Source organism: Oryx dammah, unplaced genomic scaffold (genome assembly GCF_014754425.2).
Source record: "Oryx dammah isolate SB20612 unplaced genomic scaffold, SCBI_Odam_1.1 HiC_scaffold_15, whole genome shotgun sequence".
Lineage (NCBI taxonomy): Eukaryota > Metazoa > Chordata > Mammalia > Artiodactyla > Bovidae > Oryx > Oryx dammah.
This window is the reverse complement of record NW_024070199.1, coordinates 17,491,183-17,508,036: the sequence shown is the minus strand read 5'-3', so window position 1 is coordinate 17,508,036 and position 16,854 is coordinate 17,491,183. Positions and strand designations below refer to the sequence as shown.

The following is a 16,854-nucleotide window of genomic DNA, read 5'->3' as shown; positions in this document are numbered from 1 at the left end:
CGTTTTTATCATAAATGGCCATTGAATTTTAAAAAGCATTCTCTATCTATTAAGATGACCATATGGCTTTTATTCTTTAATTTGTTAATGTGGTTCATGTATCATGTTGGTTGACTGATTTACATATACTGAAGAACACTTGCATCCCTGGAATAAATTCCAGTTGATCATGGTGTAGGATCCTCACAATGTTTATTCGCTTGTTTGTTTTGACTGTGCCATGAGGCATACAAGACCTTAGTTCCTTGACCAGGGACTGAACCCAGGCTCCCTGCAGTAGAAGTGAGGAGTCTTAACCACTGGTAGTTAAGACTTTTAATTTGTTGCACTCAGTTTGCTAGTATTTTGTTGAGGATTTCTCAACATTCATCAATGATCCTGGTCTGTGATATCGGCCTTTTTTTTAAATGATACCTGTGTCTGGTTTTTGTATCAGGATGATATTGGCCTCACAGAATGAGTTTGGAAATGTTCCCTCCTCTGCAATTTTCTGCAATAGTTTCAGAAGCATAGGTGTTAACACTGCTGTTTGGTGGAATTCATAACTGGCTCACTTTACTGTATACAAGAAACTAACACAGCATTATAAAACAACTATACTCCATTAAAAATTAATTAAAACAGAACAAACAAAACAAAAAATGGTTTGGTAAAATCTACATGTGAAGCCATCCAGTGGTCCTCCTGGACCTTATAAAGGAGTCTGAGGATTCTAACAAGCCAGCTGTTTTGCCCTCCCTGCTTCATTGCTTTATTTTCTTTAAAACATTTCTTCACTCAGACATATTAAATCATACTCTCTTATGATCTCAGGTTATTTACACTTCTGTTCTCTTCAATCCAAAGTGTGTTTTGGACTAACTCCAATTATTCTTTCAAAGACAGGCAGATAGATGTGCAACTGAAACTACCACAGCATTGTTAATTGGCTATACCCCAATACAAAATAAAAGATTACAGTTTCAAAGACAAGCAGAGAATGGAAAAATAATGTGGTACACTCAGGGAACGGAATATTATTTAGCTATAAAAAGGAATGTAGTACTGATTCTTCATAGATGAACTTTGAAATATTATGCTATCTCAAAGAAACCAGACATGAAGGCCACGTATGGTATGATTCTATGTATATAAAATGTCTGGAATAGGCAATTTAGGGAAACAGAAAGAAGGCTGGCAGCTGCCACAAGCTGGGGAAAGGGAGAATGGTGAGAAACTGCCAATCTACAGGGTGTGGGGATCCTTTGTGGGGTGAGGAAAATGCCCTGGAGTTAGATCATAGTGATAGTGACATAACTTCGTGAATATACTAAAAATCATTGAATTGTATTTTTTTTAAAGTGATGGTGGCTTGGAGACGCATGTAAGGGAAAAGGAACATGTAAACACTGGATAATTTTCCATAAACAGCTGATTGGATTTGCTGATAGAATGTATATGAAGTGAGAGAAAAAGAAAATGTGCCTCCCAAGTTTTGGATCCAAGCAAACATGGATGCTATTAACTGTGATAGGAGAAACATACCCAAGTGGAAAGGTTGGAAGCTCAAGTTTTGGGCAGACTGACTGATTTTGACAGATTCTAAACCATCTGTACCTACAGATAATCTAACTATCTAGGTTAACTATCTGTTAACGTAGACTTGAGTGAAATGGAAACTATCACTCTAATTATTATAACACGGAATATGACTTTTCTTAAGGGATGTTCAGAATTAGAATTGGTAGGGATACACAAAAGTAACTGCTCAGAAGCAACTGATCTGGTAGCACAATTCAATTAAAAAAAAAAAAAAAAAAAAAACAGACTAAAAAACAAAGCCAAGCACAGGTATCGTCTTCTGCCAAGTACGGGTTAGATATCTTGATCCTCCATAGCACACTGGAGAGTAATCTCCATCACAGATCACATTTATGACACTACATTATCATTTCCTATTTCCCTGTATCTTTCTCCAACAATATGGAAAGCTCAGGAATGGCATTAAGTGTTTTCCCTTTCAGAGCCCAAGACAGTGGCACAGCAAGTCTTTAGCAGATGTCTGTAATATATGATTCCACTATTTACCAGTAATATTCCACTTTTCTCATATAATTTCATATCACTGAGCAGATAAAAAGGAAGAAAACTGAGTACAACAGTATTTAAGGGGGTCAAGAAACTGAAAGAAGATATTAATGAGTGATATTGACAGGAGTATACTAATAACAGAAGTAACATTAGTGAGTGATTACTATGCTCCAGGCACTACTCCAAAATCATGACATGAATTAGTTCATGTAATTCTAATATAATCTGATTAAATAAGTACTATTGTTACCCCCATTTTTTAGACTAAGAAAGTGAGAACATGCAGAAAGATACAATGATCTATGATCAGAGTTAATTAGTATATATTAAAGGCAGAACTCAATTACAGAAAGTCTGACTTCAGAAACCATATTTCAAACTCTGTGCTATATTAATCACAGAAATGCCTTGACAGATCTCCTAATTATGTATACATGAAAACTCTGTACACTATTTAGGAAACAGCTTTTTGAAAATGATTATGAAATAATTATTAGTATTTAAAATATTTTTAATGAGGTATAATTTACATCCTTTGAAATGAACAGATCTTAGATATTCAGCAAATCAGTTCTGACAAATGCATACACTTGTGTAATCCATAGCCCAATCGAGAAAAGGAATATTACTATCACCCCCAAACCCCTCCTGCCCTGTCCTACTCAATTCCTCTGCTCCACCAAAAGCAAAACGGAATCAGTTTCGAACACTGTAGGCATACATCAGTTAATTCCAGAACTTAAATAAAATGGTATGTACTTTTTTTGGGAGAAGGCTATGGCACCCCACTCTAGCACTCTTGCCTGGAAAATCCCATGGATGGAGGAGCCTGGTGGGCTGCAGTCCATGGGGTCGCCAAGAGTCTGACATGACTCAGCGAATTCACTTTCACTTTTCACTTTCATGCATCGGAGAAGGAAATGGCAACCCACTCCATCCAGTGTTCTTGCCTGGACAATCCCAGGGACGGGGAGCCTGGTGGGCTGCTGTCTATAGGGTCGCACAGAGTCAGACACAACTAAAGCGACTTAGCAGCAGCAGCAGCATGTACTTTTTGACTTCTCACACACGATAATTCCTTAAGAACGAAGCCACAGAGTTGCACGCATTATAGGTCATTTCTTTTTATTGCTAAGTAATAATCCATATATGAGGACTATTATGAACAAAGATGCTATGAACATTATTATACAAGGCCTTTCAAAACGTAATATAGTTGAAATCATACAGTTAATTTCAGATTGCCTTCTCTTATTAACACGATTTAAATTTCCTCTGTCTTTTCATGGCTTGATAACACATTTGTTTTTTAGATGACAATGTTCCATTGTCTGGATACACTGTAGCTTATCCATTCACCTAATGAAGAACATCTTGGCTGTTCTCAGGTTTTGGCAAGTTTGAGTAAGCTGCTACAAACATTCCTGTGCAGGTTTTTATAAGGGCATAGCTTTCAACTTCTTTGGGCACATGCCAAAGAGGATGACTGCTGGTTCATATGATAATGTTTAATTTTGCAAGAAGCCACCAATCTTTCTGACTGTGTCATTTTGCATTCCCATCAGCAATGAATCTAAGTTCCTATTGCGCTCTATGCTCACCACCATTTGCTGTTATCACTGTTCTTGATTTTGTTGTTGTTGTTTAGTCCTTAAGTCATGCCTGACTCTTTTGCGACCCTATGGACCAGAACCCTCCAGGCTCCTCTGTCCATGGGATTTTCCAGGCAAGCATACTGAAATGGGCTGCCATTTCCTCCTCCAGGGGATTTTCCCAACCCAGGGATGGAACCCACATCTCCTGCATTGCAGGCAAATGGAAAACCTGTTCTCGATTTTAGCCACTGTAGTAGGTGTCTAGCAATACCTCACTGTTGTCTTAATTTCCATTTCCCTGATGACATTGGGCATGGTGCATCTTTTCCTGTGCTGATTTGCCATCTGTTTGATAAGGTCGTTGGTCCACTCTAAATCAGGTTGTTTGTTTTCTTATTGTTGGACTTTAAAAGTTATTTGTATAGCAATTTAAATAGCAGTGCTCTATCAGATATGTCTTTTGTAAATAATTTTTTCCCATTCTGTGATTTATATTTGCATTATGTTGACACTGTCTTTCACAGAGCAGAAATTTTTAATTTTAATCAAGTCCAGCATCATCAATTCTTTCTTTGATGGATTACACCTTTGGTACTGTAACAAAACCTGTAACAAACCTGAAGTCATCTAGATTTTCTTCTATGCTTTCTTCTTGGGAGTTTTATAGTTTTGTATTTTATATGTAGGTCTGTGATTTACTGTGAGTTAATTTTTGTAAAGGTTGTAAAGGTGTGGGTCTAGATTCAGCTTTTTGAATGTGGATGTCCAGTTGTTCCAAGACAATTTGTAAAGACTATCTTTTCTCCACTGCATTCCTTTTGCTCCTTGGTCAAACATAAGTTGACTATATTTGTGTGCATCTAATTCAATGGTCCCTATTCTGTCTCAGTGATCTACCTGTCTATTCTCTTGCCAATACTAGATTCTTCCTTATGGTAGATTAACAGAAAGACACAGACTCAGGTAAGGTCAGTACTTCAACTTTGTTCTTTTATAACACTGTGTATTATAGGTCTTTTGCCTATAAATTTGAGAGTCAATTTATTGATATCCACAAAATAACTTGCTGGAATTTTGATTGGGACTGCAGTGAGAAGGCAATGGCACCCCACTCCATCCCATGGGTGGAGGAGCCTGGTAGGCTGCAGTCCATGGGGTCACTAAAAGTTGGACACGACTGAGCGACTTCACTTTCACTTTTCACTTTTATGTATTGGAGAAGGAAATGGCAACCCACTCCAGTGTTCTTGCCTTGAGAATCCCAGGGATGGGGGAGCCTGGTGGGCTGCCGTCTACGGGGTCACACAGAGTCGGACACGACTGAAGTGACTTAGCAGCAGCAGCAGTGACTCTACAGAGTCAGATCAGACTCTACTGATATCATGACAATATTAACTGTTCTTATATATTTGAACATGGAATAATGGAATATCTCTCCATTTACTGATTCCTTTTTTTATTTCTTTCATTAGCTATTCTTTCCTCATATAGATTTGTGCACACTCTTGTTAGATTTACACCTAGGTATTTCAGCTTTAGGGGCACTGATGTAAATGGTACTGTGCTTTTAATTTCAGGTAACATACATTCACTGATGGTATATATCAAAGCGATTGACCTTTGTGTATTAATTTTTTTGTCCTGAAACACTGCTACAATAATAAACTAGTTCCAGGAGATTTTTTTGGTTGATTCTTTCAGATTTTCTACAAAGAAGATGATGTCATTTGCAAACAACAAGTTTTATTTCTCTGTTCCCAATGTGTATGTCTTTTATTTCCTTTTTTTACCTGCACTAGTTAGAACTTCCAATATGATGTTAAAAAGGAATAGAGAGTAGATACCCTTGCTTTGTTCCTAATCATAGTAGGAAAAACTTCAAGTTTCTCTTCATTAAATAGATGCTACATGTAGGTTTTTGGTAGCTTTTTAGAAAAATAATTTAAAACACTCAACTAACAAATCTTTTAGATGATCCTTCACTTTTGTTGAAAGTCAAGTATTGGAAACCTTCCAATTTTGTGTAGGATTTATTTTCTGCCTCCATGCTGCTAAGTCACTTCAGTCGTGTCTGACTCTGTGTGACCCCATAGACGTTAGCCCACCAGGCTCCCCCAACCCTGGAATTCTCCAGGCAAGAACACTGGAGTGGGTTACCATTTCCTTCTCCAATGCATAAAAGTGAAAGTGAAGTCGCTCAGTTGTGCCCGACTCTTAGCGACCCCATGGACTGCAGCCTACCAGGCTCCTCCGTCCATGGGATTTTCCAGGCAAGAGTAATGGAGTGGGGTGCCATTGCTTTTCTGCCTCAATAGGAAATTAGTATTTTTTTAGCAGTCACACAGGGTATTAGTTCCTGAACAGGGATTGAACCTTGGCCCACAGCAGTGTAAGTGGAGAGTCCTAACCCCTGGATTGCCAGGAAATTTCCAATAAGCTTTTTTAATCAAGGACGTTTCTGTCTCTTCCTGTGTTGCTAAAGACTTCTAATCATCAAACAGTGTTGATGTCTATCAAATGGTTTTTCTGTTATGTATTGACATGATCATGTGATATTTTCTGATGTGTGAAAATTCATTTTCAAATATTGAACCAGTCTTATATACCTGAGATAACTCTTACTTGGTCATATTTTATATATATATATATATTTTTTTTTTTAATTGCATTGTTGGATTTGATTTGCTAATATTTTTTAAAAAGTTCTGTATTTATGTTCCTTAGAGATGCTGGTCTATAATTTTTTTCTTGTAATATCTTTTCCTGGTTTTGGTAAGGCTGGCCTCATTCAATGAATTCAGAATTACCCTCCCTTCTTCTATCTTCTGAAAAAGACTGAAACCTACAAGTTTAGAAAATGTTTTTTGTAGCATCTATCAGTCTTCCAACAATTATTTCTCTGCAATATAAACAAACAAATGTTCTCACCTCCATAAACTCAGTTCTACTACCCCATAATTTATATCCACTGAAGCAGGTTGAGCCCTTGAAAGAAATACTCTTACACAAATCAATTCTTTAAATGTATACAGATAGTTATATCTCCCTATACTTATGCTAAATCAAGTATTTTCAGTTTATTAAATCATTTTCTTTGTGATTCCTTCCATAAAGAACACATTCCACTATACTGATATTCTCCTTAAGAGTCTGACATCCAATTCTAAATACTATACTCCACGAAGAATCTTACATGTGACAAGTGGAATGATGCCCTACATTGTTTTGGGTATCGAACGCATTTTAGTGACCACTAAGATCTCAATTTTGAGGAAAGAAAAGAATAATAGGGCTTCCCTAGTGGCTCAGTGGTAAAGAATCCACCTGCCAATGTAGGAGATTCGGGTTCGATCTCTGGGTCAGGAAGATTCCTTGGAAAAGGAAATAGCAACCCACTCTAATATTCTTGCCTGAGAAATTCCATGGACAGAGGAGCCCTGTGGACTACAGTCCAAGGGGTCACAAAAAAGTGTCAGACTTAGTGAATAAACAACAAAGAATAGTAACACAATGCTTTTCACATTCAACCTTCACAAAAATGAGAGACCTATATGAATGAAAAAGCTCATTACATTTGTCCAAAACAGTACTAGTATGTTAAGTTAAAGTTAACTGAAATGCCATGTCACAGAACATATCAAGAATTTATCAAAACTATGATACTTCCCTAGAAAATACACACATTAAATACAACTAAGAGCTACTGCTTACAATATAAGGAATTCCACAGGTGCATGAAGATCATCGAGAGACCCCAGAGCTGTACTGTTCACCACTACATCCCCCACTGCTCAGCACAGTGCCTACTACACAAGCAGGCATGCAATTCAAATCTATGACTTTAATGAAATAAAGGAACAGTACTGTGACAATCAGTTGTTTAGAATCTGCCTTTAATTACCTGAAATGAGACTCAATACACCCAAAGTAGTATTAATGATCCCAAATATTACTACATATTTGGAAAAAGCTGGCTGGCAAATTTGCCCTTTTCTCTTCCTGCAGATAAACATTTCTCTAATGAAGTAACTAAGTTTCAATCTTTGGGGTTAGAAGTTGTAAGAAAATGCAGTAATTTAAAAGGTTAGGAGAAGGAACAAATTTTTATCAAGCATGTACTACAGCCCTAGTATAACTATCTTATAGTCCTCAGAACAGCTTTACTGGGGCAGTATTATCAACCTCATTTTAGGAAGAATAGGGACAGGGAGGCCTGGTGTGCTGCGATTCATGGGGTCGCAAAGAGTCGGACACGATTGAGCGACTGAACTGAACTGAATAGAACTGATGAGAGTAATTAAGCAATCTTCCTACAGATGATAAGCAGAGGAAACTAGATTCACTTATTAGCTATAAAATCTATGGTCTTTCTCTTACATCAGGCATTGGCATTAAAACATCATATACTAGCAGTTGTTTAAAAGCACATATGACTGACTAATAATAATCATAATAATTTTTCTCTGTCGTAACTTTTTCTTCCACAAAGCAGTTGTCTCAAACAACTATGCAAGTTTAATAAAGAAAGCAGCAGAATGGTGGTAAAACATCATGAACAGAACCTTATTTAATGTATGTACTCACAGGGGGAGATGGTGAGTACATCTTATTTCAGGACCACTTTATTTTAATTTAGTAAGTTAACTATATAGAAAACCATATTATATGGTTCATATTATATTTTATATAATATATGATGCTATTATATCCTATATGATATAATATATATTATGTTATGATGATATATCATATATTATATAATATATAATAATATATCTCACCATAATATGATGAAAGAATTGTTAAAAAACAATCCCCCAAGAGCTCATTCAAAGTTTATTCTTAGGGAATAAAAGTTCAGCTTCCATGACCCAAACAAATAGCATGAATTTCTAGAATTTTCTGTTCAAAACATTAATAAATGACCACTAACAAAAATCTGCTAAAATCTAAGCAAAAACAAAGATGAGTTAAAGAGTCTTCATAAACTACTAGACATATATCCATTAGTTCTCCCTACTCTAGTTATAAATCCTATAATATTTTAAAAATTAATGTAAATTGTGGAAATTAGTACAATAAATTCTAAATAATTAATCTGCAAAAACAGAAAATTGGAGACACAAAGATTCTGAATAACAATCCGAGAGTCACTAATCAATTTTTTAAAAAGTTTTATTTCAAACCTTTATATTAAATTAAATGTTTCCATTCAAATATATTTATCAATACAAACATAAGAAATCAAGATTTTTCAAAAAGGGTTAGGACAGAAAAGCATAATGTTCCTCAGATTTCTTCAGACCTCACTAAATAAATGTATGCACAGGAAAAACTGAAAATGTAGTATATTTTCACATGAAAATATGTGTCACATGAATCAGACAAATTTAAGAAGAATAAACAAATAATGCCTAATAGAAAGCTATATAGCTAAATAAAAATCAATTTATGTTTATCTGGGAATTCCCTGACATTGCAGTGGTTAGGATGCTGTGCTTTCACTGCCAAGGGCTTGGGTTCAATCCCTGGTTAGGAAACTAAGATCCTACAAACTATGCAACACAGTAAAAAGATATATATATATATATAAAATATATTTGTGTTTTTCTTATATTTCTTTCTAACAATGGTTTTCTCTGTGTATATTACCTATGCATCATTATTTTTTGGATTCTAGCTCCGTAAAGTACTAGGTATATGTCCTGACGTGGACGACATTGCTAAATGTACTTATTTATTTGACAAATAATTAAGTGCTTCCAATGAGTATTGTGCTGGGCACTAGGCTAGGTCCTAGAAACTCCTAATCCCATAAATGGAAAAGAATCACCAAGCCTCAGAGATTATATTCTGGTAGAGAAGAGCTCAAAGTAAGAAACATGCAAATAAAGGTAAAAAAATTTCCAATAAAAGATACCTCACAATGCATTTCCATGAAGAGCCATCTTGATCATCTTGTTCTTCTATGTACATTCTGACATTGTGATCTTGATCCAACTGGTACCAGTACATGAGGCCATCTTTGTCACGGCCAATTGGCTGGAGACGCATGGTATCGGCATCCTCCTCGTTGATAATATTCTTGAATTTGAGATTGTCATCAAATTGACACTCACAGAGGTACTGGAAAATAGTCACAACATGATTTAAAATACCCCATAATTGTTTCTCCATCACAATAAATGTGTTATGTTCAACCATGAAACTGATTCAGGGATAAGAAGAGAAAGAGTATGTCTGTCCATCTTTTACTTTCCTCTCTCCTCTTTTGTACACTTATTTTACAATAAGCAATTTTAAAAGACAAATTTCTAATTTAACATACAATTTTAGTATTACATAAATTTATAGGTTTAACACAACCAGTGACCCAAAAATTAAGTTATATTCTAAAGCACTGAGTGTTTGTATTAAAGTCTCCCAAATTGGTTCACGGTATAAAATTTTCAGTGACTTTCTCTTAAAGCTTTTAGATGAACTTTATTCTTGAAACGGCTGTCTATTTTTGAAAGCTCGAGACATACATAATTTTTACCAAAGGCAGTCTTACTGATAACTGCCTCTGGAGAATTTTCTTTAAAAAAAAAAAAAAAAAAATCATACTGCCAGCACCAAAATGGATGAACTAACTTTTTATTAAAATTTTTATATATGATTAGTATATATAAGATTTCTTCCCTGAATCTTTGATTTAGTAAATCAGTGAAAGATTAACCACAGTTTACCATATTTGTTAGCTATGATTTTGAAGGCTGCCAACAATGCATAAAGTTAATCTAGGGTAACTGTTTACCATTATCCCTACAGGCAGAGATCACTAAACCTAGATATAAGTGTGTATTGAAAAACAACCAAAAACAGTAATTTAAAGAAGAATTTTATCACCAAAAAATAAATTAAAAAATGAAAATTCTATTGTCCTTTTCCACTAACAATAAAAATTTCTACTTTCTAGTTGCTTCCCAATTCAACCAGAAGGAGTCAAAGTGATTTTTTAATTAAAATAATTTTAACAAATAATAAATTTATTACCTTTAAGAGTGCTAACTTGCATTCAACACTCATTTCAAGATAGCCTTTCTTCTCCATCTCCCATGCCCAGGTGCTATTAAACTCTTGGCATATCTGTCAAGAGAAAGTTAAAGTCTTAATACAGAAAAGCAATTTTTATTTACATTGGTAGTTTTGTTGTACAACTATGTTAACTGTTTTGTTAATACATAAAGGAAAAAGTTTATGCCAAACACAGTCCAATCGAATCATACTCTGAAATATCTACTATTTAAATATATCAGAAACGTTGACTACTACTACTAAATGATGACTGCATTCAAGGTAAGCAGTGACCTCTGCAGCTGTCTCCTTTGCTCTCAAGAATTTTATACACACTTTTGTGGCACAGTTTCCCAAATGCAAGTAATTATCTGATTCCACCTCTCCAAATAGCCTAGTTCCTTCAGGACAAGGACAATAATTCATTTCTATGCCTAGACTAGAAGCAAGCTAAAAATAACACGCCAAATTATAGACACATTTTTATTCAAGTAACTCTCCAACTCGAAGTCCTCCTAATTATGGGTAAAGATTTCACTGCTTGGCTTCTATAATGTGGCATTAACTTAAATTTCTAGGTTTCTCTTTCCACACAAACATTTCAAGCAAACCAGAGACAATTTAACAGTATGAAGAAAGAAGATCTGGATAACCATTACACTTATCAAGAGAAATGCCATGGATTCTATGATCTCTGTGAGCCAGTTTCCTCAGCAATAAAAGAGGAGCAGTAGTAATATTGATCTTAAAGGTTGTGAAGTACACATGAAAAATGATATAAAGTGCTTACAAACTTCACACTCTTTTTCCAATCCAAGAAGTAAAGAGTATAATGAAGGCCCAGGGAGAAGAACCAACAAAAGGCACAAGATTATCTGGTTGGGAAACTGGCTACAAAGGCTGGGAGAAGAAAAACCAAAAGGCAAGTAAGACTGCTCACATAACTATCTCAACTTAGGAATAAGACTAAGCTGGCCCTCCTGGGAGGGGTTACTCTTTCCCTCTCCTTACCAGTGTTGTCTCCTTTTTTTTTTTAAACCAACTTGTGTAATAGAATCACAGGAGATCATTGTTAGGATAGAAAAAATATAAGCAAGCAGTATGGCCAGGAACCCTATAATGGAAGATCTTTAAAGGCAAAAAGGAAGAAAGAGCTCTCCATTCTCTGGAATACCATACTTCCTTTGACTGCTACAGCATTGTATTTTGCAGAGAAAAAATACTGAGACATACAGAGTGAAGGAAATTTTTCTGGAATACCACACAGGGCAATGGCCAGAAAGCACAGCAGAAGATGACCAGTGTCCTTAGTCATTAGGGAAATGTAACTCAAAATCACACTGCAATACTACTTCATACATGTTAGGATAGCTATAATCAAAAAGAAGGAAAATAGCAAATGATAGGTATGTAAACTAGTGCAGCCACTTTGTTAAAAAAAAAAAAGTTAGCAGTTCCTCAAAAAGTTAACACTGTGTTACCGCATGACTTACCAATTCCATTCCTTGGTATGTACATATTAAAAAATGAAAACATATGCTACACAAATGTTCATCTCAATATTATTTATAATAGCCAAAGGGTGGTATCAACCCAAACTTACATCAACTGATGAATGAGTAAAATAATATGTGGAATATAAATACAACGGAATTTTATGCATCCATGAAAAGGAATGAATTATTGCTATACTGTACAGCATGGATGAATATTAAAAACATGATGCTAGGTAAAAAAAAAATCCGATATAAAAGGTCACAGATTTTGGAGTGTTTGTATATAGAGTTTCCACAAGAGTCAAATCCATATAGACAAAATTGCTAATGGGTAAGTAGAGGGAGGAACAGTTGTTGCTAATGGGCTTCCTTTTAGAGTAACTTTAAAAATGCTCTACAATTAAGACAGTGTTCTACTATTAAGATAGCTCACATACTTGTGAATATGCTTAAAAAACTGAATTGCATATTTTTAAAAGGTGACTTTCATGGTATGTCAATAATATCTCAATCAAAAAAAAAAAAAATCAGAGGGACAGTCAACAACACAGACTAAAGCTTATGACTTGGCTGAAGCGTTTCTTGAGTGCTCTACTGGATACCACACCCCTAAAATACTTTGAAGGCTAAAGCTGAGTGTGGGGAAGCTCAACTTCACCCAGAGGGGCTGAGAATGACACAGCTCCAAAGCATAGCCAACAACCTAGTTACCAATGCACAGTCAATGGCTCACTGCATCACTGATAGCAAATACAGCTGAACAACTATTGATTATCATTTACTGTGTGAAAGGGAAGGAGAGAGAGTGAGGTAGATATAGAGATAATTAAGATATAGGCCTCTGCATCTGCACTACTTAGCTTCAATTTACTGACCTTCATTTACAATGTTCAGGGTGTAAAACCTTTGCTGTGCTGATATTCAGAGATAAACATGCTATTCATTTTCAGTTTCTTTTTTTAAAATATAAATTTATTTATTTTAATTGGAGGCTAATTTCTTTACAATATTGTATTGGTTTTACCATACATCAGTTTCTTTAAGCAATGTGGACTTATACTATGCTATTTGAAGACCTCCTCTCAAGGCCCATTACTCAGATTTGCCCAAACAGCCATAACCTATTTTTACTACCTTCCCAGTGATACAGTGGTAAAAAATACCCCTGCCATTGCAAGAGACACAACAATGTGGGTTTGATCCCTAGGTTGGGAAGATGCCTTGGAGTAGAAAATAGCAACCCATTCCAGTATTCATGCCTGGAAAATTCCATGGACAGAGAAGTCTGGCAGGATACAGTCCATGGGGTCTCAAAGAGTGGGACAAGACTGAGCAACTGAGCACAGCACATTGTTACCACAAAGGAAATACTGCAAATAAAAAAAGTACTATAAACGACACTTAAATAATTCTTATGCAGGACTACATAATCTCATCAGGGGTCAGCAAACTTCTAAGAGACAAACAAAATAATCTAGGTTTTATGACCACATGGGCTCTTTTTCCACTATTAAACTCTGTTACAGTGCAAAAGCAGTCATGTTGCTAAGTCATGTTCAGAAGCTAAGTCACATCTGACTCTGCAAATCCATGGACTGCAGCATGCCAGGCTTCCCTGTCCTTCACCATCTCCCAAAGTTAGCTCAAACTCATGTCCATTGAGTTGGTGATGCCATTCAATGATCTCACCCTCTGTCATCTCCTTTCTGCTCCTGCCTTCAATCTTTCCCAGAATCAGGGTCTTTAACAATGAATTGTTTCTTCGCATTAAGTGGCCAAAGTATTGGAGCTTCAGCTTCAGTATCAGTCCTTCCAGTGAATATTCTGGACTGATTTCCTTTAGGATGGACTGGTTGGATTGCCTTGCAGTCCAAGGGACTCTCAAGAGTCTTCTCCAACACCACAATTTGAAAGCATCAATTCTTTGGTGCTCAGCCTTCTTTATGGTCCACCTCTCACATCGGTACATGACTACTGGATAAACCATAGCTTTGACTATATGAACCTTTGTCAGCAAAGTAATATCTTTGTTTTTTAATATGCTGTCTAGGTTTGTCATAGCTTTCCTTCCAAGGTTCATTTCATGGCTGCAGTCACCATCTGCAGTGATTTTGGAGCCCCAAAAATAAAGTCTGTCACTGTTTCCATTGTTTTCCCATCTATTTGCCATGAAGTGATGGGACCAGATGCCATGATCTTAGTTTTCTGAATGTTGAGTTTTAAGCCATCTTTTTCACTCTTCTTTCACTCTCATCAAGAGGCTCTTTAGTTCTTCTTCACTTTCTGCCACTAGAGTGGTATCATCTGCATATCTGAGGCTGTTCATATTTCTCCTGGCAATATTAATTCCAGCTTGTGCTTCATTTAGCCTGGCATTTCCCATGATGTACTCTGCTTACATGTTAAATAAACAGGGTGACAATACACAGCTTTGACGTACTCCTTTCCCAATTTTGAACTAGTCCATTGTTTCATGGCTGGTTCTAATTGTTGCTTCTTGACCTGCATACAGATTTCTCAGGAGGCAGGTAAGGTGGTTTCCATTTCCATTTCTTTAAGAATTTTCCACAGTTTGTTGTTATCCACACAGTCAGAAGTAGATGTTTTTCTGGAATTCTTTTGCTTTTTCTATGATCCAACAGATGCTGGCAATTTGATCTCTGGTTCCTCTGCCTTTTCTAAATTGAGCTTATCCATCTGGAAGTTCTCGGTTTATGTACTGTTGAAGCCTAGCTTGAAGGATTTGAGCATAACCTTGCTAGCATATAAAATGAGTGCATCTGTGCAGCAGTTTTAACATTTAGCATTGCCCTTCTTTTCCAGTCCTGTGGCCCCTGCTGAGTTTTCCACATTTGCTGGTATGTTGAATGCAGCACTTCCATAGCATCATCTTTTAGGATTTGAAATAGCTCAGCTGGAATTCCATCACCTCCACTAGCTTAGTTCATACTAATGCTTCCTAAGGCCCACTTGATGTCACATTCCAGGAAAAGCAGTATTTTCTATTATACATAAATTAGTGACCAATACCACTTGACAATACCACTTTATTTGTAAGGAAATTGAATTTCATATAATTTTCATATGTCAACCATTCTCCCAACCATTTCAATATATGAAAACCATTCTTAGTTCTCAAGCCATACATAAACAGGCAGAAAGGTGAGATTTGACACAGGGGCCACAGTTTGCCTAGAGGACCAGAAACTAGCTTTGTTTATTAGAAACTGTCTAGACAGTTATTCTTGGGGCCTTAAAGCAAAGGGATTCCTACTAGATTGGTAATCCACATTAATTCCCCAGGTTTCATCTGATTCTAACCAAGCAGCCTATTTAATTTCATTTTGCATGCAATTCCTTTTTAGAGAATGTTCCAATATCCAAAACATCCACATTTATCACCATAAATTGTCATTCCATAATACTGGTGTTAAGTTTGATTCTCTCTAAATGTGCTAATGAGTGATCATGTCTTCTTGCTTCCCCCTGTACGGTGCCTAAGGAACAGTCTTTCTGATACACACACAAAATCAATGTTCCGTGCCTGCAAGGCTGAATGCCATTCAGCATGGGAGGTCTCTTGGCTGCCTGCCTGTTGTCATTCCAAAACTCCCGGTGTCTATTCTTCTTGACTTCTACAGAGAAAAAACAAGGTTGAGGATGGAAAATAAGGGGTAGGGGGTGTGGGGGGCATTTAAAAGTTCACAGCAGCTGAACATGTATAAGAAAGGTGGTTTGACATGCCTATTCAGCAAAAACACAGACTTTATCTCAGTGAGATTATTAACATATTAATGTCAGACTCATATACACAATGGAAGCACCAGTAATTCTTCTCTTTTTGGCAGTTTAGAAGGAAAAGTATTAAAAAGGAGGAAGAGTGTAGGAAAACCACAAAATTCTCAGCATGAACATCCAAATGTTGGCACCGAGAGACTAGACCACCACTTGAATGGCTTCTATCAGCCTAAGGACACACCCCTGCTCTTTCATTGTTGTCTAGAAAACTCAAGGTTGCCAAAAGGATTTATTGTTTGTTCCAGCCAACATCTGATCAGATCCTGGAGGACCTCTAAATCTCTCTTTTTTTCCTTTTTGTCACAACAGGCAGCTTGCAGGATCTTAGCTCCCTGACCAGGAACTGAACCTGCTCCATCCCAATGAAAATGACAAGTATTAACTACTGGACTGCCAAGGAATTCCCCCTAACTATTTTTAAAACAAACAAACTTAAAATTGTAAATCTCTCCTCTAAACCTTTGAGAGGTGTTATCTATATGTCCTACAAGACAGGCGTCCTCAGGGACCTGAAAGCCAATCCTTTTGTATGTAATCATCAGACTGCAGAAGTTTCAGGCACAAAAAGCTTAATCAAGCTGACTTAGACCAACTCTCATAACTGGCTTTTGTGATTTTTTATTTCCCTAACTCAGCTCAACTCCTTTACTCTCTCATTACCATCTCCCCAACTCCCTCATCCTACCTTTAAAATGCCAGCCACCTCTGGGCAAACTGAAATTGAGTTCAAGTTCCATCTACTAGAGTTAGTTATTGAATAAATCTGTCAGTATAGCCTTTAACCAGTGTTCGGTTTTGTTTACCTTTGATGAGGGAGTCCCTTAATATCATTCAGATGG

The 16,854-nt window shown here is 36.4% G+C and overlaps 1 protein-coding gene across 1 annotated transcript in view; it reads right to left on the bottom strand.

Moving 5' to 3' along the window:
• Positions 1-16,854, bottom strand: part of RSF1 (remodeling and spacing factor 1) — a 160,648-nt gene that overhangs the window by 58,379 nt on the left and 85,415 nt on the right. Inside the window, exons 3-4 of the mRNA XM_040255625.1 lie at positions 10,701-10,793; positions 9,586-9,791 (exon numbers count right to left, since the gene is read on the bottom strand). Coding sequence (XP_040111559.1) covers positions 9,586-9,791; positions 10,701-10,793 — 299 coding nt within the window. The remainder of the gene's footprint in view (positions 1-9,585; positions 9,792-10,700; positions 10,794-16,854) is intronic.